The 27,039-nt window shown below is 32.3% G+C and overlaps 1 protein-coding gene across 3 annotated transcripts in view; it reads left to right on the plus strand.

Moving 5' to 3' along the window:
• The window catches only part of LOC127964768 (FERM and PDZ domain-containing protein 4), a 58,590-nt gene that overhangs the window by 10,790 nt on the left and 20,761 nt on the right, over positions 1–27,039 (plus strand). For 2 of the 3 annotated variants that reach the window (XM_052565092.1, XM_052565093.1), the window contains exon 2: positions 17,674–17,787. In XM_052565092.1, the coding sequence (XP_052421052.1) occupies positions 17,674–17,787 (114 nt within the window). Of the gene's footprint in view, positions 1–17,673; positions 17,788–20,485; positions 20,586–27,039 lie in introns of those variants that run through there. The other variant, XM_052565094.1, reaches the window with a different exon arrangement.

Consider the following 27,039-nt stretch of genomic DNA (forward strand, 5'->3'; position numbering starts at 1 on the left):
GTCCAGTGCTCATAACCACAGCCTGGTTACTCTCCAAAATAATCACACAGATGATAAATGTGTAGAAGAGCTCTTTATTTTATGCTGCAGCTTTGTGTGTGAAAGAGCGACTGTGTTTGTATGAAGGGCCTGCGTGTTGTGGACTGATGTGAGTTTGAGAGGATGTTTAGACGAGATGTGTCTGTGGTGAAGTTTAAACGGAACGGCTGATGGTTTGTGATGCATAGGAAATTATTTCATGTTCATGTTGAAATGTTTTGCGAAATGTTCAAATTCTGCAGAGAACCTTTTTATGGTTTAATGTTTTAGTGAGCAGAGTCTGCAAAAATGGAAAATCTGACATTTATTTACTCTCCATTTACTTTCCAGTCATTCCGAACCATCCTTTCCATTTCCAAATCTTTTTTTTTTTTTTTTTTTTTTTTTTTTTTTTTAAACACAAAATGGGATATTTTGAGGAATATACACAAAAAAACATGGGAATTGATTTTCTATTAGAGCTGCACAATTATTGTTTGTTAAATTATTATTAAATTGTTAAAGTGGTTTAAAAATGTTTTATTTTATTTTATTTAAAAACTCCTGGTATGCTGTGCTTGTCTGTAGGGCTGCACAATTTGGCCAAAATGTTATGACTTTATCAATAAAATAAACAAATGTATAAATAAAAGAATATTGCTTTAATAATAAATGAAGACAATTTAATAAAAAAAAAAAAAAATTCTACTGCAATATTTCTTCTTTTAATAATAAATGCCTTTCTGTTTTAATGAAACTCGTAAATGGAGAAAATAGTTCGGCAAAAGGTAGAATTCGAACTTCATTTCATTTATTTTCTTGATATACTAAAATAACTCAAACTAAAGCTAAAATAATAATAATTATATATATATATATATATATATATATATATATATATATATATATATATATATATATATATATATATATATATATATATATATTAAACTAATAAAATAACCAACAAATTAAATATAAAGAAAAATGAATTCATGATGTTAATAAAAACTGCAGTAGTCCTATGTTAGTATATATAATAGTGTATAGTTTTATGAAATTACAATTAGCCATCGTGCTGATCTTGTGCTCTTATAAAATGTAATCTGCTGCAGTCCTAATCTCCCGAAACAAAAGAAGAAGAAAACGCAGACTCTGGGGACTAAATTAACATAATCAACTAAATTCATTAAATGGACCATATCCCCAAAGGGCAAATGCTTGATTGTGTTCTCCAGAGTAAAAGCTTCCGGCCGCAGATCTGGCTGTGTTTGGACTTTGCCAAGATGGGCTGAAGGTTAAAGAGCGCTTCATCTTATTTCTGAGACAGTGCTTGAAAAGCAGCACTTTTGGGGAGTTATGAAAGCATCATCTTTAATTCATGTGTTTCTGCGGAAGTGAAGCGGAGCTGAGAATAGAGTCTAGATTAGAGTACGCCCTGACCAGCAACAACAAGACTGATGTCTGAGGATCTTGTGCTGCGGGTTTTCATCTTAACATCTTTAAAAAAGAAATCTTTTGGGCAGGACTATTGCTCACCTGATCATTGAAAGTAAAAGATTTTAGAAAATGAAATGCATTTTTATTTTCCAAGTTGTTATTAGTTTTTTTTTATTCAGCTACTATTCTATTTTTTAAATTATATAGTTAATACATTGTAATAAAAAAATATTATTTTTTTTTAAATATATTTTTTTAATACAGTTTATGCTTATTTCAAATATTTTTTCTTATGAAATGGTTTTAGTTTTAGTGAAATAATAAACAAGCAATTGACTGATTCTTGATTGATTTTCTGGATTTTATTTATTTATTTATTTTTTTACAGAAGAATGGCAATAAAAATGTCTTATTTTAACTGCACAGTGCTGCATAACTGTTGAACTGATAATCACAATTATTTTGCTGAAAATGACTGATCATGAGTGTTGTCATTTAGAGATGTTACTTCAGAATTATTGCACTTTCACCAACTGTATAAGCACTAATATTGTGACTATAACCTCATGCATATTGTTTATTTTACCTCATAGGTCCTGCTTTATAAAATTATCATATAAAAGAACACACTCTCTAAATCATGCCAGCTGTTAAGAGTGTTGTTACTATTACAATTTTAATTTGAATCTCATTATTATATTTTCCATTTTAATTTTAACTTAATTAGTAATTTAAAAAATATATATAATTAGATTTTATTTTATTTTATTTTATTATATATATATATATATATATACATATTTGTTTTAATAAAATGTTTTGGTTTCTTTAATGGTTTAAATTTTAGTGTCCGTTTTAGTTGACTATAATAATACTGACTGATAAAACTCAAACGTTTCTTTTGAAATTTAAAACGGGGAAATTCCCATCAATAGTTCATCACTTCATGACTTTATGGCTGAAAAAAAATAATGTCTTAATCAAAAAATGTCTTAATCATAGAAAAGCAGTCACCATCTACTATTTTTCATCATAGTTTCTTGGTAATAATGAGTAAAGTTTTTGGGTGAACTATAGAAATGAGCCATCACTGACAGTCTCATGTGTATAAGTTGTTGTATTTGGAGAGCTGTATGAAGTGCTGCTGCTGAGATGATCTCCAGACTCACAGCAGATGGGATTGGGATCCAAACGGCTTTATTTTCCTCTGGCCTTTAACACTTACCAGTATGACTACCATTATAATCACATTTATCAGTGCAAATGCTTTGTTCCCCCTGCATGAGATTTGTGCACATGGAAATGACCAGTTGCATCACCTTTCTTTTGTTTTTGTTCATTAACTACTGTAATAGAACCGTGGTGTCCCACGTCACACAACAATAATAAAAAAAAGCAGATTTTTTGGAAAGAGAATCAACACTTGAGGGGGGTTAATGGCAAAATGCATGGAGGGGAAAAATAGAGAAGAAAATGTGCTTGAGTGTCATTAAAAACAGTGCAAAAAATCTTAATGGTTTTAAAATAGGCTTTATTTTCATCATGCAACTTAAAAACTGTGCAACTTTTTCTTTTGAATTTGATGTTAAATGTGACTTGGTGGGTTTCTCCCACACAAATGCTGTGCAATATCTGCTGGAAATGAAGGAACTGTTAAAGTCTTATACAGTGTGCAGGTTTTGGTCTGTTAGGCTGTGATTTAACGCACTCTTGTCTGGAGTTCAGTTATGATGAGATGGATGGTTTGCTGCTGCATGTTGTTTTTTCCATGAGACCTGAAGGTTTCTTCACAGTCATTGTTCACACCAGAATGAACAGGATGTGCCAGGAAGAGAGTGATGCATGTGCAGAATATTTATGAGCTCAGGCAGACCATGAGTTTAGCTGTAAGTGTTCAGATTTGAAATATTTCATACCACAATGACTTCAGGACAAATCAGTAAGACCAGACATGGTGCAAGTGCACAAAACAGGTGCAAGTGATTAGTTAAAGCATTGCTGCTTGTGTTCCGTCCACATCATGTTATGTGAATTTTGGGATATTGCATAAAAAATGCTGGATGGAAATGTCCAGATAATGTACTGAATGTGCTTTAATTGAGGCAGAATGGTAAGAAAACATGCATAAACTATGATGGAAACACATTTACAGAATAAATTACAGATACTTGAACCAGTTTTTCAAAGTCAAGAGTTTTTCTTATGAAAAAGATCAAATCTGGAATATTGCATAAAAAGTGAATATTGCAATATTGCATAAAATATTGCATAAAAAGTGGGGGAAAAAATCACTAATGTTTTATGCAATATTTCAGTATTTTCTGCAGATGTTTTATGCTGTATTTAAATTTTTTCCTCAAGTGTTTCATGCACTATTCAGTTTTTTTGAATGTTTTATACAATAGGCCATATTCCATTTTTCCCCTGTTTTATGTAATATTACATTTTTCATAAATGTTTTATGCTATATTCAAATTTTTCACAACTTTCGATGCAAACATAGTGTGTGTGAGTGCTTGTGTAGTTAAAAGAAGCTGATCTGATGCTTGCATTGCTAGTGTTTTAGGCACAAGACAGTACACAACATGATACAAGATGCAGATGTGTGATAAATAATTGCATTTATTAAAAGATTTAAATTTGATTATTTCATTAAGAATCCCTCTTATAGTTCAAAGTATATAGAGCTGAATTATTGTTATGCTTTTCAAGACAACTCATAGATTCTGTAATCAATGTTTCCACATGAACAATTTTTTTAAATGCATATTTTTTTTTGTCCAGTTTTAGTTATTTTACTATGTCAAATTAATCTAAATTAAAGTGACAAATGCTTTCTTGGCAACTAATTGAAATAAGAGTAATTTTTTGTATATTTTATTTCAGTTAATGCAAATTTTTTTTCAATTAACTTTTTTCAATTTTTTCAATTTTTTTAGTATAGATTTTTTTGTACTCAAATTGCTAATACATTTTTCGTTCATTATTTAATGTATGTTTGAATAAATCTGTCATGACAGCGTCTTTAAATTACAGTCACTGTTTAAATGTTATATTTTTTTAAAGAACATACAGAAACATAATTGTATCATTAAAAAGTTGATGTAAAGACTGCTGTATGTGAAATTTAAATATTAATATGCAACTCAGTGTTGTTCATCCAATAAATTTGAGTTAATAATTGTAAATTAAATGTTTGTTTTCAGTTTCGGTTGAAACATTAGGGTTCCAAACAACATTGAGGTTTTATTGAATGAACCAAAAAAAAAAAAAAAACCTAAACAAATCCAGACAGTTTTCAAAACCTCATCTTTATTGTTCCACAAGTGAGAGAAAGAGAATCAGACAGGTTCGGAGAGAAACGAGTGCGAGCACATGACAGAAACGGGTGATTATGCTAATTCTGTCATAATGGGAGATGGTTTTAGAAGCTGATTTTAAAAGCGACAGCAGCGTTGACACATTGTGAGCCACAGGCGTCCGTTACACTGGAGTATGAAGTGTTCATTATTAGTGCTGTTCCCCAGCTGGACCATCCACCTTTGATGAAGCGCTCAAATAACAGGGTGAACGTCTGGCGTTCCTCTAGCGCTGTAATCACTGTCAGTATCACACTCACTATCTGCACTGCTTTCAACAGAGTGGTTGAAGATTGAAATGCAAGTATTATGCAATGTAAAGTCTTAAATTGATTACTTTAGAAAGTGTTCGGTGCACTGTTCCAAACGTAGTGCGCTGCCTACATAGGCATCCTTTTAAGGCATCAAATAAGTAGGCAGCGTAATTATGCCTCATTTAAGCCAAAACACCAAAATAAAAATGCAGCGTTGCACATGTGTGCGTCATGGAAAAGAATGCATTGAAATGGATGGATCAAAAAATATTGATTATAAATCAAATTCATTTTAAATAAAACACATGGAACAAACTTGTTTAAGGAAGGCATAAATATAGAAAATATTACTTTTTTCATATAGTGTGCTATAAAAAAAATAAATAAACAATCCTCCATAAATAGACCGTTTTAATGGTTTAATTCAATAAATAATTTCAATATATCATAATTAGTTTTTTAACAGTTTAAAATGTATACAAATGTCAGATGAAATGTCATAAAACCAGAATTTTTGTAATTTTTCAGTGTTTTGTTTTAATGGTTTAATTATATTTTTGTCATAAAAAGGATCGCTAATCAAATAATTGTCAATTTATTGACATTTATACAAAAATGGTGCCTTTGACACTTTTATATATTGATTCAGGAATTCTGTTGTAATTTTTCTGCATTCTGTGTTTTATTTAATACAAATGTATTATTAAAACCAGTGGTTAATTAAATTAACATTCATTCAAACAGAAACAGAAGAGAGAGTTATCATTTAAATGTTTATATTTACAACAACGATCTAGAGTAGAAATATCATTGTATCTTTGAAGAAATTGATATTAAAAATGCTAATCTTCTTCTAATTTTCTCAAATTTTATTATTATTATAAATTTTTTCTTTCTTGACATTTCATGTCACACAGTAAATTTCATTGTAGGCAATGGATTCTGTGCATGTAACTTTTAGAAACATGCATTTGTCGGGAGTATCATTATTATATTTGTGAAAATATGTGAGTATCATATTATTTTTGTGCTTTATGTTTCAGTTTCTCCAAGTGTAGTGTTCTAAACACTCAAAAATGAGGCTGTATTTTAATTAAGATGCTCCCTTAGAAGGTAGCTGCCTATGTAGGATGCTTTATAGGATTTGAACCAGAACCAATTCAATTCAAGTTTATTTGTATAGCGCTTTTTACAATACAAATCATTACAAAGCAACTTTACTGAAAATTATGTTTCTACAATATTTAGTAATAGCTTATATGTATGTAAATATATATATTTGTATAAATATATGAGCCATTTCAATCTTTCCATGCGATGAAAGTTTTGCATGGATTATAAATAATTATAAGCCAGGAACTATAAATGTTCAACCATTTAAATGTGTTTTCAAATGCATGTATGCATGGCCTTTTCTTATCTTTTGTTCTTGAGTTGAAGCTATTTTCATCCGTGTTTCAGTGGGGTGGTCGTCCCTGACGGCTGGCTATCATTAGCACTTAAGTGAAGTACACTAGTCTTCAGACGCGACTGTGAAGTGTTCTTGAAGCAGAGCTGCATATTACCTGACAACAAGCCATTTGCAGGAGCAGCACAGAGTCATTTCCCCAGCCCATCATCTTCATCTGTCTGTGGGTTACATCATCTCTCCTGCATGCTGCTTCATCATCTGCCTCTGCTCTGCAGTGCTTTGTTAAACGAGTTACTACAGCTAGTGCTGGTGTCACTGATAGATCAGGTCTCGAGCGAACCGCTGTCATTATATTGAACAGATCTGTCTGTACTGTTAGTGCCAGTTTGGGAGGCTGTTTTTTGAGAAGGCTATAGATTTATTCTTGTCTCATTTTAAAAACGCACTGTAATCCACAGTATAAATGTTATCTACTGGCTATCTACCATTAGATCATTTGACTTTTTTTCCTCAAGTTCCATGTTTTCCATTTTAACCATGTCTCATCAATTTAATTCTTAAAATATTAATTCATAAAATGTTAACAATTTATGAAATGTAACAATTATGCCGCTCATAATACACAAAATTCTGTTGTGTTTTTGGATTTTCCTCTTTTTTTTATTCTTCTTATGATTCAGAATGATGGAAGCTGTGAAGCATTTAGAATTTAACAGCAATTTATTCAGTTTCACAAAAATATTTTTTTAAGTGAAGTTTTATTTTCCCCACATAATGTATTTTTGTCATTAAAAATCCAGTGGTTTAATTACAGAAGCATTATTTAATCAATTTATAAAATTTGAAAGTTAATATTATCATTCATATAATAAGCATCTAGTTAATATAATAAGCTCCTAAAAATATTTTATGAAATATATATATTATTATTATTAGAAAACGGTTGTATATTTTATTTTTTCTAGATTTGATTTAATACAAATGAATTATCGTCATATTAACATTAACAAATTAATTATTTTTTTAAAAAACAATTGAAATATTTGCTGCATGACAGAGGATTATTGTTAAACTGTCAAAAAAAATTATTCTTGAAATAAATATTTAATAATTGTAATCTGATTACTTTGAGAAGTACATTCTACTGTACTATACTGTAGTAATATATTTGTCATACCACACACGCACACACACACACACACACACACCACAGACAATCACACACACACACACTATATATATATATGTGTGTGGCTCTTCAGCGGCTAAACAAAAAGATGAAGTAATTACAGCCAGACACAGGCTAAGATATTAAAGATTTATGCTTGTATAATGGCGTTATTGTCCTGGAGGAAAGGGTTTTACAGTTGACTGTAATAATGGCTTAATTGTAAAGGAGGAGACTTTTCAAGGCTTTTCTGTGTAAATATTGTGGCAATAGAAAATCTCCCCAGAGTATGCTTTAATTATTAGATTATGTAAGAGTATATTGGCATTATATCAACCACACCAGCCTCTAGTCGTTATCCCTGTCTGCTGAAAATCAATATCTGTCTGCAAACGGACACAGCGTATGTTTGAGGGAATTTTGATGTGCGTATGAGCTAAAATAATGGGAATTAATAATAAATTTTACTCCTTCTCGTCATTTCCTTTTGCAACATGCAGCATTATGTGATATCCTGAATGATTTAATATTGTTATATAGTGTAATATAATCTAAAGTTTGGAATAAGTATGTCTTTGAAAGAAGTTTCTTCTACTCATTTATTTGCTCCAAAGTACTGTGAAAATTGTAAAATATTATTGCAATTTAAAACAGCTGTTTTCTGTGTGAATCTGTTAAAATGTAATGTATTTCTGTGATGCTCCGCTGTATTTTCAGCATCATTCCTCCAGTCTTCAGAGTCACATGATCTTCAGAAATCATGAAAATATGATAATTCATATTTCTTTTTGAGAAAACAGTGATGCATTTTATATTTCAGTTTTCACAGATGAATAGAGAGTTCAAAAGAACAGCATTTATTTGAAACAGAAGTCTTTTGTAACATTATGCATGTCTATTTTGATCAATTTAATGTGTCCTTGATGAACACAATTATTTTAATTGACGTTATTACTGTATTTTTAATCTAATAATTGCAGACTTGGTGAGCAAAAGCAACTTTTAGCAAAACAGTAAAACATTCCTTTCAACAGTAACAATGACAACAACAAAAATACTGTAATTTTTATATTTGATTCATTTAAGTGAGTCATTCGAATGATTCTTTCAAAATGATTAAGAGAGTTAAACCATACTTAATTTTACAAATTCTTTCGTATAGTGCAATTAAATATCTAAACGCACTATTAAATATACTTAAATGCTGATGTATGCTTTCTATATTTTAAGTTTGGTTTTATTAATGAGGGTTTCATTTGTTTTAATTGCATTTATTGAACTGTTTGTTTGACTGAGAACTTCAGTGTTTTTGTACCAGATAAATACTAGTGATTGAGAAGAGAATATTATCTTATTATAATCTTCATATCATCCAGTGCTTTAAGTGGCCCAAAAGAGGCGTCGGTACTCTTTTTATAGCCATTTATTATTATTATTATTATTATTACTCATCTCATCCCCTGAGCTAACAACAACAATATTGAAGAGGTTTTATATACAGCAGTCAACAGGCGACATTAATAATAAATCCTTCTATTAGTTTGTGGATTTGCTTGAGCTAGAAAGAACTGAACATAAATAAAATGTGCAAAAGGATTTTGAAAAAATACCCTTAGAAAGAGCTACTGCATTACTGCATTCAAACTCCCGAACCAACTCAAACGATTCGCGAACCCGCTGGTGCAAATGATTCGCTATCCCGCTCCGAACTCCCGAACCGATTCAAATGATTCGCGATCCCCAAATTGACTCAAATGATTCGCGATCCCGCTACGAACTCCCGAACTGATTCAAATGATTCGCGATCCCCAAACTGACTCAAATGATTCGCGGTCCCGCAACGAACTCCCGAACTGATTCAAATAGTTCGCGATCCCCACAGTGACTCAAATGCTTCGCCATCCCGCTCCGATATCCCGAACTGACTCAGATGATTCGAGAATCTGCTCCGAACTCACGAACTGATTCAAATGATTCGCGATCCCCAAACTGACTCAAATGATTCGCGGTCCCGCAACGAACTCCCGAACTGATTCAAATAGTTCGCGATCCCCACAGTGACTCAAATGCTTCGCCATCCCGCTCCGATATCCCGAACTGACTCAGATGATTCGAGAATCCGCTCCGAACTCACGAACTGATTCAAATGATTCGCGATCCCCAAACTGACTCAAATGATTCGCGATCCCCAAACTGACTCAAATGATTCGCGATCCCGCTACGAACTCCCGAACTGATTCAAATAATTTGTGATCCCCACAGTGACTCAAATGCTTCGCGAACCCGCTTTGAACTCCCGAAATGACTCAAATGATTCGCGAACCCGCTGGTTCAAATGATTCGCCATCCCGCTCCGAACTCCCGAACTGACTCAGATGATTCGCGAATCCACTCCGAACTCACGAACTGATTCAAATGATTCGCGATCCCCAAACTGACAAATAGGCAAATAGGGGACGTCCCCCCCTCAGACGTTCGGAGCACATTCTTCTGTGACAGTTTGTGAACGTCCCTGTTTCGTCCCTCATCTGCCATCTCCATTCAACACTTGAAAGATTCAGTCCTTTATCTTTTATCATCAGACCTGACCAGTGTTGGGCAGTAACTAGTTACATGTAACTAAATTACGTCTTTAATTGCAAAATAAATGTAGCTGTAATCTTTTAATATAATGTAGCTAAACTGTAATTAAATTACAGTCAATTATGATATTGTTAATGATTACAAAGGGAGTTACATTTGAATATTTTCACACATATACATATTTAAAATTTGAGAAACCAATGTTTCTGGAGTTGAAGACACAGAATATGACACATGCTTATTCCATAACTGTTTTATTTCCTATTTTGGTTTATGTAAATGATTATTTATTTATGTATTTATTTTATTTTATTTTTAGATTAACTGCATTTTTTCCAAGGCATTGTTAGATGCCAGTGTTTCCTGTCATAGCTATGCAAAGATCTGATTTAAAAAACAGTATCATAGCTATTAAAGTTATGTTTTTAAATCTAACCTAAAAAAGATTGCAAAGTAAAAAGAGCTGCTCAAGTCCTATTTTGAGGTGGTTGTACTTTACAATCTTAATTCAAGTGAAGAAGGATTGTGAAATCTGAGAGTAATCAGTGTTGAGTATCACTGTATCATTAATCCTGCCTGCTTTAGATGATTCAAAATAATCACAATCTGAAAACAATAGAAATTTAGAAAAGTCATCAAAAAGTAATCAAATATAATCAGTTACATTACTTAAAGTCACTTGAAACAGTGACACTACATATTACATTTTAAATAAGGTCATTTGTAGACTGTAACCTATCACATTTCCAAAGTAACCTTCCCCACACTGGACCTGACACCTTGCAACTCAGACAAAGATAGTTGACAAAATCAAACTAATATAAACTCATATTGGATTTTAAAGGGTATTTTTGCCTAAAACAAAATCCTAAAAAAAAAAAAACTGTAATAATAACAGATTGCAAAATAAAAAAAAAATGTTTTGATTTGCAGATTGATATTATTATATATTGTTTTACTATATAGATTTGAATACATTGTAAAATAAAGTTAATGTTAAATTAATAATTTTCATTTCTGGAAAAAGAAAATAGGAGTAACTTCTGTAATGAAAAATGTCATTAAATCAGGAGTCTGTTTTCAGCATTTAAACATCAAAATCATGATGCCTTTCAATAATATAATTGACCATAGCTACAATTAGGTTTATGCATGAATGAAGAAAATATGTTTGCATCCCAGGAGCTCTACTAGAATGTTATATAGTGAATGCCAAGGAAAACATGAAGAAAAGAAAGTGAAAAATAACTCAAATGAACGTACCGGTACGCTAAAAGCACGTTCTGGGCGCACAGAGAGGTGGCAGTACGCTCTAGAGCTATATTTGGAAGTGGTGGTACTGAGTACTGGTGCATACCGGCCCACTTAAAGCACTGATATCATCAGATATTAATGAAGCTGTTGCCTTGTTAAAGCTAGTTCTAGTGGTTTTTCTGTTGATCTTGAAATGATGGGCAGCTAGTTGAGCTCTGGATTGATTTGGGAGGATCCTGTCGGTCAGAGAGTGAATCCCTGTTGTTCACTGGACACTTTCTCTGTGGCTCCTCATTACGAGACATTCATTTGATTGTCATTCTCCTCTCAGACAGACAGAGGCTTGTGCTGCCATGGCAACAGAACAGCTTCATTTACATATTATGGTCCATCAGTGATTTCTGTGCTGTGGATCCTGAAGACAATCAGCAAATCACCTTCTAAATGAGAAGGATTGTGAGATTATCTGTATGATAAAACTCATATGGTCATCAGTTTACAATAGTAACCGCATCACCACATATTTTACATCAGTCTAAGTATTAATTCTATACTATTATTATAGCATTTGTTAATATTTTCGTAATTGTATGTGCTTTTGTCATTTTGTCAAGTTCTACTTCAATTTTTATTTTATTACATATTAAGTCATTTTAGTATTTAAACTTATTTTTAATAGTTGTAAAGGCAACTTGAGGTTGATATAGTAATTGTTATTTTTATTTCAGATTTTTTTGTAATTTGTTTTTCCTATAGCAAAAATGATTTGTAATGATTTATATATATATATATATAAGCTTCATATATGCTGCTTCATATATTTAATTACATTATAGTTTTGGATAATCCATTAAAATTAATTGCTTGATTGAATTAGGGATGGACACAAACTAAAATATCAGATTATTGATTATAACTAGTTCAGATCAATGTTACAATTTTTTTAATTAATAATTTGAAATTATTATTTTTTTTGATGTAATCTTAATTATAGGTAAACATTTTAGTTTGAGTTAGCTTTTTGTTATATGTGTATATATATATATATATATATATATATATATATATATACAATATTTATTATTATTATTATTATTATTATAATTATTATTATTATATTATTTTATTTTTTTACAATATAGCCTGCCTATAGTTTCTATTTTTATTTTAGTTAGTTATCTTTGTACACCAAGTTAAACAAAGTGAAAATTATTCCTTGGCAACTTGCTGAAAAAAAAAAATATTATTATTTATACAAAATTATATATGTAATTATAATTGTATTTATTTATTGTTTACTTATTTGAACAATTTTTTTTATTGTTTTAGTTTAAAATAACTGCAACAACCCTGATGCAGAATGTTTGAATTCTGATTAGATTCATAATAGAAATGTCCATCACGCTTTGTCCTGAAATATTCCTCTTTTACTGTTTTAAATGTTTTCACGTTGCTTTTTACGATGAAAATGCCAAGCAGACCCGTCACTGATAGTTATGCTCCTCTATAGCTTGATATATCAGTGTAGTCCGAGGATAATCACCACTTCAGTCATGATGTTTGAGAATCATAAGTTGTATACTTGTATACTGCAAGCTTTAACACACGCCTCCTTCAAACATGAATAATCCACGTATTTGAACACTTTAGTGCTGTTCATGAATTGTGCAGCTGATGTTCCCTCCAGTGCCGTCGCTCCCTACACGCAGAGTATGCAGTCTCCCAGGGGGGGCACCATCCCAGTTGCTCAAAAAAAAAAAAAAAAAAAAAGAAAAGCAAAGTATTGCATAAATTCCATGTTGAAAAGTGGTTTCTAAACATTTAAAGGCATCATGCAACACTCGTTTCTTAATTTGTGCTGCTGATTACAAAAATAGTTTCTGTTTTGCTCTCTCATGTCACACTTTTGCAAAACTGAATGCATTTTGTAGCATTTTTGCATCTGATAATGCATAAGATGAAGATGTTTTGTATTTTCCCTTAATCTGCTGAAAAACACACAAACCTCATGATTCCTCTTTATATTATTAACTATTTAATGAATTGTCTGTCTGTTTTAAGACAAAACGTTATTTTATGCATAATCCTGCTTTCAAAGTCAGAATTTCAGTAATTTTTTTAACATTGCATCATCAAATCAGGTAATACTTTTTTATCGGCAATTATTATCCATTTACTCAACCTCATGTCATTCCAAACCTGTTTTTTTTTTTTTTTTTTTTTTGGCAAAGAAATTAAAAGCAGAATGTATGTTTCCATACAAAGGAAAATATCATAGTGTTAACTCATGCATGATTTTCCAAGTCCTCTGAAGTCTTACAGTCGCTTTGCTTTGTTTAGTTTTTAATTTGCATCTCAAGACATGTCAGACCAGCTTTGTAATGAGAATTTGGTGGAAAATGTTGAATTGTCTTGAGGATAAAGTCACAGTGGAAAGATTTTAATGGTCCTAAAAATAGTCTTCAGAGTTCAGATCAAACTGTGAGCTACAGAATCTGCACCTGTAGGATTTACATGAAAACATCTCCAATAGAAATACATTCAAGCCTTTTATGCTTGTTTTTGTTTTACCTCATTTAAGTTATATATTGAAGTGTTGCTGAAATAAAAGATAAAATGGTATAATTTTGATGAAAATGCTTGCAGCTCGTGTAAGATATTCATGCATTTTACTTGTGTTTTAAATCCATACCACAGTTAGCGGTCTATGCTTTTTTGCTGCTGAATAATTTTGTTTTCAGAATAATGCTGTGCATAAATGAGATTACACAGGCAATGCTTTAAAATAAAGATATGTGCAAGATGAGATGACTTATGTTCGAAGAAATATCATTTATAACATGTAATCTGCAAAGAATCATATAAATAATTACAGTTTTATTTTATGCAAAATGCATATTTTTTTAAATGTGTGTATAATTATTTTATTATTTATTTATATATATATATATATAAAGATTTTTTCTCCAATATGTTATTCATTAATAATGTATTTTTATATAATTGTAATGTTTAACTTTTTAAATGCATTAAAAAAATATATATTTCAAATACATTAGCTTTTCAAATATAAGTTGTTTTGATCTATTTTTACTTTTTTATTTTTGTATACATTAACAACAATAAATAAATACTCACTTTTCTGCATATGGGACTATATTGAGAAAACAGTAGGCTGAATGTTCATTTATTATGAATCAGTTTGTGAGTTTTCAGTGCTTTCTTGCGTGACTAATGCACATAATCAGGAGATATGTTTAAATAATACATGCTTTTCAGAAAAGCTTCTGAAAGTGTGTCATTTTGTCATTCATCCTATGAGGAGGTTCAGACGGCCGGAAGTTTTTCCCCTTGAATGTGCGCATCAGTTGAGCAAGACGTCTTTGATGGCATTTTAAGTATTTGAATTTTATTACTGTAATTCAGTTAGGTTTCTCTGACAGACTGCAGCTCATTTAAGATCATATTCCTGTCTGCATCCTGCTGTTTTTGTCTGATATCATTATATAAGATCGATTAAAAAAAAATGCTTTCAGGTTTTATTTCCTTCCAGAAGTAGGTCCGGGTTGTATAACTGAGGAAAAAATGGCTGATGTTTTTCATCTTTTTGATGCTATGCAGAGTATTTTTAATATATATATATATATATATATATATATATATATATATATGTGTGTGTGTGTGTGTGTGTGTGTGTGTGTGTGTGTGTGTGTGTGTGTGTGTGTGTGTGTGTGTGTGTGTGTGTGTGTGTGTGTGTGGGCGAGAGAGAGAGAATTAATAGGTTATCAAATGTTTAAAATAAAAAATGCATCAATATCGATTAAGTTGCATTAATCAAAAGTTACAATGCATTACATTTACAAAAAAATATAAATCTAAAATAGTTGATACTGTTCAGCTTTTTGCTAATAACGAGTGTTTATTTCATAAGTATAATGTATCATTCATAACATTGACATCAATTGCATCAATAATTACATTAATAATAAGTAATAAAAATACAAAGCTAAAACTGTACCAATAATAATGAATAAAAATGATATATATGATTGTAAATGGAATTATAAAAGCCTAAGAATCGCTGGTTTCCAGTGCTTTTATTCTAAGGAGCAGCTTTGCTTCAATGGATCCTCTGTATTTCTGTTTGGCTTCAGGTGGGTGTTTGGATTGGTTAACTCTTTGCTGCACTTTAGTGTAAACGTTGCCCTTGAGCTCCACACTGATACAGTGAGTCATGTGTGCGTTCAGCGATCTGTTATATGATGTGAAGCTCCGTCTGACACGGCTCTGATCAAACGACCCACTGGATATCAGGCTTTCTAAGGAATCTGCCGGCAGTTCAGCATTAGATGAATTTCACGGCTCTTAGCGTACAAGACTGAAGCATGACAATCTTGAGGCTTAGATGATTGCATTACATAATAAATGTAATTAAATCACTGTCACAAATAAAGTTCAGGCTGTAAGCGGTTGATATTCTGCAGCTTTTGAGAAGAGGAAAAAGCTAACAGTCCATGGCTAAAAACTCCATATATGTGCTATAATTTTTTGCATTCAGCATTAAATAGTAAATGGATTCAACAATATTCAATATAGTGGAAGTAGGGATGCATGGTAAACGATTTTATTTTACAGTAAAGCTACTGTTTTCTGTTGACCTGAAATTGAATTCATTTCATAATTGAACTTTGGAAAATTAACACTATTTTTTTTTTTTACTGAATTGAATTAACATTGAACTGAACTGTGCTGAATGATGGAAAAATTGTGAATTAGTTTCATGATTGATGAAACCTTTACACTTTTATTGAATCAAGCTGAATAACGGGACTGTTGTCTTCTGCTCGGCTATTTTGAATCTGAATCATATATTTTTTAAATTGATTAATTTTGTAACATTGACACTCAACGAATCAACTTTTGAACTGAATTAAGCTGAATGCTAGCACTATTGTCTTTAGTAGAGCTGATTTGAACTGAATTGAATCAACATTGATGCTATTTTTTAACTGAACTGAATCATCGTTTGAGTTATTATACTAAGCGGAATTATTCTATGTATTTGTTTAATAATTAATTAATTATTTTTTGCAACATTAACACAGTTATTCAACTGAATTGAATAAACTTTTGAAATGGATTTAGATGAATATTGACATTTTCTGTAGACCTGTTTTAAATCAGAATTGAATTTTTCATAATTGAATTTTGCAACACTGATACTGTTATTGAACTAAATTGAATCAACTTTTGAACTTATTTGAGCTTGATTAGGACACTTGTGAATTAGTTTCACAGTTGATAACATTTTTTTTTTTGTAATTGAATCAATGTTGAACTCAATTAAAGGGTTACTCCACCCCGAAATTAAAATTCTGTCATTACTCACCCTCATGTTGTACCAAACCCATAAGACCTTTTTTCATCTAGACCACAACACAACTGAATTGTTCCCAGATCCAGAAACATAATAAAGACATCAGTAAAACAGTCCAGGTGACTTCACTGGCTCAACTTCAATTTTTCAAAGCTACGAGAATACTTTTTTTTTGCAAATAGAACAAAAATAACAATATTATTCAACAATTGTTCTCCCTTGAGTTACATCTTCCGCCATTGAACGAAGATCTTACGGGTTTGGAACGACATGAGGGTAAAAAATGACTGAATTTTCATTTTGGATGAATTATTTGCAACCGTTTAAGATTGATTATTAGCTTCTGTCGAGCTGCTTTTGAACTAAAATTGAATTTGTCTCATTATTGATGAGCTTTGCAACTTACACTGACTATAATTTAATCAAACGTGGTTATAGAGAGTTTAATAGTTACGTTGTTGCGAATGTGTCCAGTAATTGAATTTATTCAACTTTTGACATTTATTTAACTGAATTGAATCAACTTTAAGCGAATATAGTAGAGTAACTTTAAAACTGCATTGCATTTGTCTATTTGATTGAATTTTGCAGCATTGACAGTTACTGAACTGAATTGAATCAGCATTGAATGACAGCTACTGTCAATTTCATTTGATGAATGAATTTTGCCGCATTCTCACGATTATTTTCCTGAATCTGCTTTGAGACGAGCTGTGTTGTAGGAATCGGTTTAAACACGGTTTCTCCTCCTCACAGTGGTGTCTCTGTCATCTTCTCCTGACCACTGTGATCTTGTGTTTGTCTTGTAGTCAGAGGATCAAGTCCTCCTGCTGTCCGCCGCAGGCCGCCGGGAGCTGGCCGTCCACACAGGGACCCTCCAATGGCTGGGAGATGTCGTCCTCTAGAGAGACCTGCTACATCAAGTGAGTGTGTTCATTCAGCCTTCCTCCTGATGCAGATAACTGTCCTTCCTGGCGTAACCTGTCACGTTCCCTCCGTCTGCGCGTCCCGAATACTGATTCTGTCCTCCTCGGCGCACTGCACACAGTGATTCCGCGCGAGTTCGAGAGCGACAGCATCTTTGATCTGTTTAGGACTCGAGCAAAGCTTCACGCTGCACATTTTCTTGCAGCAACCCGTGTCAGCCTTCTGAAGTGACGAACCGGTAAAAGATACAAATGCTCCTTGTTCCTATCTTTCCGCTATACTGACATGAGATAAATTAGATGTGAGGAGGCTAAGTACAACATGTGAGTCCACAGATGCTTCAGTTGAAGTGACGAGGACACACTTTTTTCCCTTTTCCTGATGGACTACATCTGCCTCTAAAAGTACTATATAAGTGGTGCTTTATTATAATCCATCTAGTGCATTTAGTATTGACCTTGCTGGTCTGTGTTTACATGCACTAGATCAGGGTTCATCAATCTTTTGGGCTTCAAGTGCCATTAACATTTTATTTATTTATTTTCTTTTTAAACCACTTTGCCAATTCCGCCCATACCCCAACTCCAATCATTTTTTAAATGCATGCAGTATTTATTGTATAAATATTTAGATAAAAATCTCTCTCTCTCTCTCTCTCTATATATATATATATATATATATATATATATATATATATATTAGTGCTGGGCAATTAAAAAAAAATATTCGCGATTAATCGCATTATTGTCTGCGATTAATTGCAATTAATCACATTGTTATGCACAAAACTAATAATGTATTCAAAAATAGTGTATTGTACACTTTTTTCATTTAAAAGTAGGCCTACTGCTATATGATCAAAGTGTAATAACATTTGGTTTGCAAATAAACGAATAAGGTGCTTTTTACAGCAGTGTTCCTTTTAAATAGTAGCAGTTAAAATATTTATTGTAGCCTAAATCTCAATAGCATTACCATTACTCCTATAACATTAATTCAATTCAATTAAATATAAAATAAGCTATTTGTCACTGCTAGGACATTTCATGTTTTTATAAAAAATATTTTATAGTTTGTTATAGAAAAACAAGTTCAGAGCCTCGACCATAACATTACAACAGGAACCTTCTGGGTAGAGACCTGCATGATCGCGGCACCCATCGCAGCAGAGTACAGCGCGGGACAACACTTGATGTGCGGGTAGAGACTTGTGTGTGCGGGATGCGGGAGAATAATTAGGGTGTGTTCATACTAGGCAATCTTAACCGTGTCGGAGCACGTTTGACCCCCAGAGCCGGGTTGGTTTGACTAGTGTGATCGCTCCGTTTAACAGTCCCTGGCTCGGTTGGAAGAGGTGGGCAAGAGCGCAGTTCAGTTATATATATACGCAGATCAGTGTGAGCGCTAACCACACAGGAGTGCAGATCTTCTGGTACGTGCTGCATGATTGCGTGAATATTTCTGAGCAGCAAAAGTGATCTATTGTGAGAGGGATGTGTGTTACCGCATCCCATACTACTAAAAATAATAAACCACAAAGTTAACAAAAACGATTCACTCCATTATGTTGAGCGAGATGCTTCTCTGCTGTTTTCACGTGCTATCTGAAACTCCCTATCTCCAACTTATAAAGTCATGATCAAATAATTTGATTGGGAGCATGCCCTCCTGTGACCCATGATTTGTCTGCAGTGTTGGGGGTAATGCATTACAAGTAACACCAGTTTTGTAATCAGATTACTTTTTTTTCAAGTAACTAGTAAAGTAAAGTTGTGGTTTTACAAATAACGGCGTTTGTGTGGATAGTAGCTAGTAAACCAAACCAGGGAAACACACACATAGTACATCGAGCTGACGTATAAGACTGGACGAAGAACTCAAGAAAACACAGAGCTTAAATAGGGAGCTAAATGAGGAACTCAGTAGAGAAGGGACAAACTGGATAACAGAGAGCACATGGGGAAAAACTAGGACAAGGAGCTCAAGGGGAGGATAACAAACACAAAACCGTCCATGGGCTTGACAGTTAACATATATATTGATACTTTTTATTCGCTTTTATTAAAATGTTAGTTTTAAGTTTTAGTCATTTTATTATGTGCGTTTTCCATTGTTATTAGTTTTTGATTTTGATAGCTTTCTTTTATATATTTCTGTTAATTTCAATACTCATTCATCTCAGTTACTTATTTGCCAGTGCGGTATTTATAGTTTTAATTTATGTTTTTCATCTAATATTAGTTTCATTTTATTTCATTTCCTGGAAACCATTTTTTTTTTCTAAATTGCTTTAGTTAATAAAAACACTATTGTTTGTTTGTTTATGTATTTATTTATTTCCGTTTTTTAATTACTATTATTATTATATAGATCTGTTTAGGATGGAAGTCAAAGAAAGCAATCTTTTATCCGAATTAAATGTTGTGTTTGTTTATTAGAGTGACTGGAGCATCCTGAGGTTATCCATTATCTATAATATCTGCATCTTTACTATTTTATTAATATATGATCTCTATTTTCATGTCGACACAAGGGTGCACCCTATGAACTCCCAGTGTGCATTAAATGTCCCTCTGGTCCTCCTGTTGCCACTCATGCAGAGAAAGCAGCTCATTTTGTTGATTTCTAATTAGCGGCCTCGTCAACAGAGGGCGGGGTTAGTCACACACGAGGGTCACTTATGTAAGAATTGAACACAGCGTTGGGCACATGCACATCGGATGCGGGATACTGTGAGCAGGAGCTTCCCGAGGGTCTGTCTGCAGCTTTGGCTGAGATGCAGCTTCATACTCGGGTGTGTAATAATTGATGCTTTCATCTCTGTATGGAAGTCTTTTCTTGATGTTGACTCGAACCATAAAAGAAGTTAACGTTTCTGAAATATTCATTGGATATGTGCCAGATTTGTGTTTGCTTACTGCGGCATGTGATGCTTTCAGGAAATGTTGAACGGGTGCAGTGAATGTCTTAGGGTGGCGCACTATTAAGGGCTCTAGCATGGCTGGATCTGACAGTTTAGTGGCACGACGGTTGATAAAGAGATTCATTGTGTATGTAACGCCTGGTGCAAATGAATAATACTGTTGTGTTGTATACCATGATAATGCAATGCTAAAGCATTTAATTGTGTGCATAAAATATTATACATTGGCTTCATAAGTATTGAGATACTTAAGTCTCACTTCAAAATGTCACTGAATTACATACAGTACAAAATATCAAGTTCAAATCGCAACACTTTTGTCTTCATTTTGGATCTGTTGTTTATCATTTCAAGCCAATGAAACTTAAAGTTCATTGCTTAAAGTGTGCATCCTTTAAAATAACTTACGCTTTCTTATATTTCATATATTACATGATATTATCATCTATTCTTAAGTATATACATTGTTTGTTTTCAGACATTAAGTATAGTTTAAGTGTACTTTTAATACACTCTGTATCAAAAATCATTTTTTTAAAAAGTAAAAGTAAACCCTAAAGTAAGTGTTACTAGTACTTTACTAGTAGTACCCTAGTAAAAATGTGTAGATTTAAAATGCATTTATTTTATACTAAGTATAGTTCAAGTCTATTAAGAAGTTTACTATATATTTACATATTTTCAATAGGTTATAGATGATAGAATTGTTTTTGATGTTGTTATTTAATGCAGCTTTAGACATTTTAAGTATGGTTTAAGTGCACTTTTCATAGCTGCAGTATAATAATATTTGTATTATGTAAAAAGATATATATGTTAAATAATCCTAATAAACCTACAAGCTGATCTTGTACAAGTGTTATTTATAACATTGAGATAGTATTAAAGATTTTTATTATTTTTATATTTTCATTTTTGTTAATGTTTTAGTAAATTTGTTGTGTTTTTGTCCTTTTTATACATTTTATTCATGTTTATTTTAGTTTTGGTTATCAAGTAAAACCAAGAGAAAATGAGAAATGTCGTTTTGTAAACTTTCAAAAAAAAAGAAATAATAATATATAATAAAAAAAATAATAATAATAATAATAAAAATAAATAAAATTAACTGAAATAAAATCAAAGTAAACCATTTTATTTTTGTAAGTGTCCAAAGCTGCCTTTATTTCTTTTATGTTTAACTTGATAACTACAACTACAACTATAAATTTAAAAATCTATTTAATAATATTTAATATTTATTAATATATATATAGAGAGAGAGAGAGAGAGAGAGAGAGCTTTGAAAGAGGTTAATGGGGAAACATTTATTTGTGTACTTTTTGAGGGACAGCATAAAAACAGTTTTGATTGCATTTGTTCTGTTTTTTTCTTCTGATTTCTTTGAGTAGCGCCACCTTGCTGTAAATGTTTGTAATTACACTATGTGGACCATTCGAGTGGTTTTAGTGTGAGTAAAGTGGGCCGTCCAGTTTTCCACCGCTGATGCTGATGTGATGATGTTGTGTTGGTGTTCAGAGCAGCATGTCTCCGTTCTCTCGGTCGGGCTGTGATTGGTCAAATCGCTCTCTGCTCACCGGATCTTAGTCTTAAAACAGAAGCAACATCTTCAACATAAAGAAAATGAAAATATGTGCTGTTCAGGGCAAGTGTTTGTGCCTGGGGGTTTCAGAGGCTTGGACGAGACGAGACGAGACGAGTGAGTGATGAAGAGCGTCTGAGCTGTGAGTCCTCAGTGATCTGCAGTCTGTGCTGACAGACACAGTGTGGGTGAGCTGAGGATTCGTGTGACCCCCGTCTGACTCACATGGACACAGATTCTGTCACATGCAGCTCAGGGTTTTGATTCTCCTCAGACTGATATCTATAGTATTGTTTTGCTGATCATAATTCCTTTTAATGCTTTAAACTTCAGTTTAGTTTTAGAAATTTGCAGTTATGGGTTGTTCTTTTGGTTATTGTTTGTTTATAGATTTCTATTTTACTTTATATATTTTACTTTATATGCATTGCATTCTAGCTGTAACAGTAAGTATTATAACTTCGGATAGAGTTTTATTTTATTTTTTTGTAAGATCACACAATGAATTATAAACTGCATTAATAAATGCATTGAAATACTTATGTCATGCATTATATATAAAGTCTGTAAGTGTTACTCTTACTAACTTGGCTCTAACTAACAATAAGCGTAAAAAGACTGTACTTTCAGATAAGGGCAGGAAAAATTGGGTTCTTAAGATTTTAATTTTCAGTGCAATTTTTTTTTTTTTTTTTTTTTTTTTATGGATGCATTGAGATACATTGCTTTTTATGTTAGAAAGAGTCTTGCTTGTACAGTAAGTGTGTGATTTCTTAGTGTCCTTAGTCTGATTTTTGACATTTGCCATTGAATTTGGTCGCAAAAAAAATGTGTTTTTCAATTCATAAATAAAGAATATACCAGTATGAGTTGAAGAAAATATAATTTCAGTCTGTTTATGAGTTGTTTGACGTTTAGCATTAATGTTTGTCCTCATGCAGCTATATAAATGTGTGTTTATACATATATATATATATATATATATATATATTATCAGCTATTGTAGTTTTATTTTATTACAAAATAATTATGATCATCAAATATAGTAAATGAACAATGATAAATCATAACTTCACTTTCCATTCAGTTAGGTTTTGGTCATTTGCAGCAGTGGAATTTTTCTTTGAATTAGTTTAAATTTCATCTATACATTTCTAATTAAGCATTTTTGTGTAGGTTTAAGTTTGTTATTATAGTTAAGCAGTCTGAAATTAATCTGAAATGAATTTAGCTCGACACTTTGCATTTTGTGCAATTAACCATTTCAGCTGCAAAAACAACAACTTAAGTCCTGATTTATTCTAGAAACACAATTCTGTTTGTCCGAATCTGATTTCCAGTATAGTGATTCTGGCTTTTGTTTGCAGTGTTTTGTAACAAGAGAGATCAGATCTGGGCCAGCTGGATCAGCTCCTTTAAATCTTGCAATCCTTCTCTATTAGTGCAGCGGAGCATTTATAATTAGAGTATAGAGAGAAATTAGAGCGCTTACGTATTCTGGAGTCTTTGTGAAGCAGGACATTTTTCAAACCCTGTTCGAGTCGATAGCGATTTGAAAATAGAAATGAAATGGCTGTGCATTGGGTTTCTGCTATTATTTAACACAAATAAACACACCACAGTTTACATAAGAGACACACAGGCTCTAATCCAAAAGCTTGTAGGCTGTTATGTTGGCAGCGCTTTAACACATCCACAGAAAGTCCTCAGAAAGGTGTGTAGTGATGCACGAACCAGCGGCTGCAGGCCAGAGCTCACCTGAGATTACCTGCGATTCACTCCACCGTGCCATATCACAAGAGGAAGGGGAAGAAATGCCTTTAAAGCACATAAAAACGTGTATTTATTGCATTGCAATGAGACCAAACAATAAGTAGATTTAACTAAGCTAAAGTTTAATTATCTGTATTTACATTTTTTTTTCTGAAAATGTTAAAAATGTCATTTGAAAAATAGTTGTGTATAATGCAGTATTTTAAACACATGATCAATTTATTTTTGACTCACTGAGTGTCACAAAAAGAGGGGGGATACAATTAAATTAATAATAATAATAATAATAATAATAATAATAATAATAAAAACATGCCTTTGAAGCATATTTATATTTTTGTTTAAAAAATGTTTTATTATGTTTCGCATGAAAGGAATTTTGTTTTTTAATTATAATTTAATAAAAAATATTAAACATTTAAAAAGATATATATATATTTTAATATACTTGCAGAATATAATATAATATAATATAATATAATATAATATAATATAATATAATATAATATAATATAATATAATATAATATAATATAATATAATATAAAACAATGTAAAAATGCATAATAATATTTGGAGATCAGTTGTTTGTCATGTGTTTGAATGCATTGCATTCTAGCTGTAACAGTAAGTATTATAACTCCGGATACAGTTTTATTTTTATTTTTTTTGTGAGTTCACACAATGAATTATGAACTGCATTAATGAATGCATTGAAATACATTTGTCATGCATTATATATAAAGTCTGTAAGTGTTACTCTTACTAACTTGGCTCTAACTAACAATAACTGCATTGGTATCAATTATGCATCAGGTTTCACGTCTGCTTCAGTCTGTTCTTCTAATGCACAGGATCGCTGCTTATGTCGAGCATCTCAAATGAGGTTTAATATGAGTTAAGGTGCTGGTTATGTAGCCGATAGACTGCTCAAAGAGCTGTAAGAGCGTCTCGCAGACACCTCACCTGCTTAATTTGATTGCTCAGGTAAGGAGAGATGCTGTAATGTCCACCTTCACAGAGACTCCATTAACCAGAAGCATTTAGCATGAGCCTTTGACCGGAATAATTCATGTAATGCAATCATCCAGATCTCTTGCCTGATCAGATTTGCTCCCTGCTGGTTAATAAAGTCATTTCTCAGCAGCAGCAGCAGCAGCGTTCAGATTGAGTTTTGCATGTTTGCTTTGGCATTTAGTCATGATGTGCTTTTTTGTTCAGCTGTCGTTCTCTTCCTGCGAGGGACGTGTGATTTGTGTGTCTTTTGTCTAGTGAATGTTTCAGATGAGTCAGTTGAATAAGACAGAATAATGACGTGAATCATCATCGCTGCATCAAATCAGACGAGTCCGAGAAATCACTAATAATCATCATCACAGATCATTAGTGCTCTACTGCTTTCAATCACACTTTAATTTTAGTCAGCTGGAGCAATGGATTTTTTTATATTGTTTATAAGATATTGTTTAAAGCACTACAGTCAATTTTGAATAACATGTCTTCTTATTAAACAGAAAACATCCAGAATACACATTTAAGGGTTTATTTTATTGCACTTTATCTCTTTGCATCTATAGATTTCAATTATAGTACATATTTAAAGGCTGCTTTCTCCACTTCAACAGCACTTGCATGCATCAAAACTGAACTTATTCATCTGTATATTCTGTAGGTTTTTACTGAGGGTTTGTTCATGTAATTCACATTATTTTATTGTTAATTATAGTCATTTAATTTTAATGCTTTTGATTTCAGTTTCATTTTAGCCCATTGCATGAATATTTTGACTTTAGTTTTCATTTCATGAATGCATTTCTATTGCATTTTACATTTTAGTTTGTTTAGTTGATGTTTTGCTCAACCTCTATCTGTGTGTTTAAGATCTGAAGAAGGTATTGCATGACACCACGTACAATTTAAATGCAACATCAACGGATAAAAAACACACAAACACGGGTCGGGTTAATATAAAAGTCACCTGTTGATGAATATATCATTATGAAACACCCTTTTAAAGCTTCGGGTTCACACACGTTGTGTCCGCAGCACTCAAGACTTTGGGACGCTGGCCATCTATAGCAGCTGCTCGAGGCTGAAGTCAAGGCGATGCTTTTCCTGCGTCCCATATGTTTTTCTCAGGGCTTGCCGTGTCCGCGCTCCTCTGAGTGATGGCACAAATCCCATTCATATTTTTATCTCAGCTCTCACTCACTGCCATCATCCAGCATTAACCTGGATAATTTGGTCGTTGCTGCATGAATGCGTTTAATATTCCTGCATCTGGTGGATGCATTTATCCAGAGAGATATACTTTTATTATGGCTTGATGGTGTGACAGCGTTTACTTTGCAGTGGTAGAAATGTCAGTTTGTACTGCTTACATTCACTTACATCTGAGACAGATGAGTAAACATGGAGTAATGTCAGTAATGCAGAGCGGGGTGCTTCCCAAACGATGTACAACATACAAGATGATGTCAAGACTAGTGAAGAAAAACAAACATCCAGAATACACATTCAGGTGTTTATTTTATTGCACTTTATCTATTTGCACGTGTAGATTATTTAGAGGCGGCTTACATAAAGCCATAAACCAGAATTGACAGTTTTATTCCTATCTATCTCCTGAAGACTTTTACTGAGGAGTTCGTTTATGTGTCATTCGGACTAATTTATGAAACATTTTATTCATGGTGAAAATTACTTTTTTCTAACTGTTGATAGGGTTTTCTGATTTATAGAGACATAAAAAGGGAAATTTAAAGTTCTCGTTAAAAACCTTTAATTCTATGTCAACATAATCAGACAAAACTTTTTAACCTGCTTCGTCCAGTGTTCAGATTTATGAAAATTACCGTATAAATAACTACATATTTGATTAGCTGGTCTAATCTGCAGTGTTATTTTAGTATCATGATTTTTTTTAATCCATTTTAATTTTGAAATTTAATGTAACTTGTTTATAGTTGTT

The sequence above is a fragment of the Carassius gibelio genome, chromosome B9 (genome assembly GCF_023724105.1).
Source record: "Carassius gibelio isolate Cgi1373 ecotype wild population from Czech Republic chromosome B9, carGib1.2-hapl.c, whole genome shotgun sequence".
NCBI classification, from domain to species: Eukaryota; Metazoa; Chordata; class Actinopteri; order Cypriniformes; family Cyprinidae; genus Carassius; species Carassius gibelio.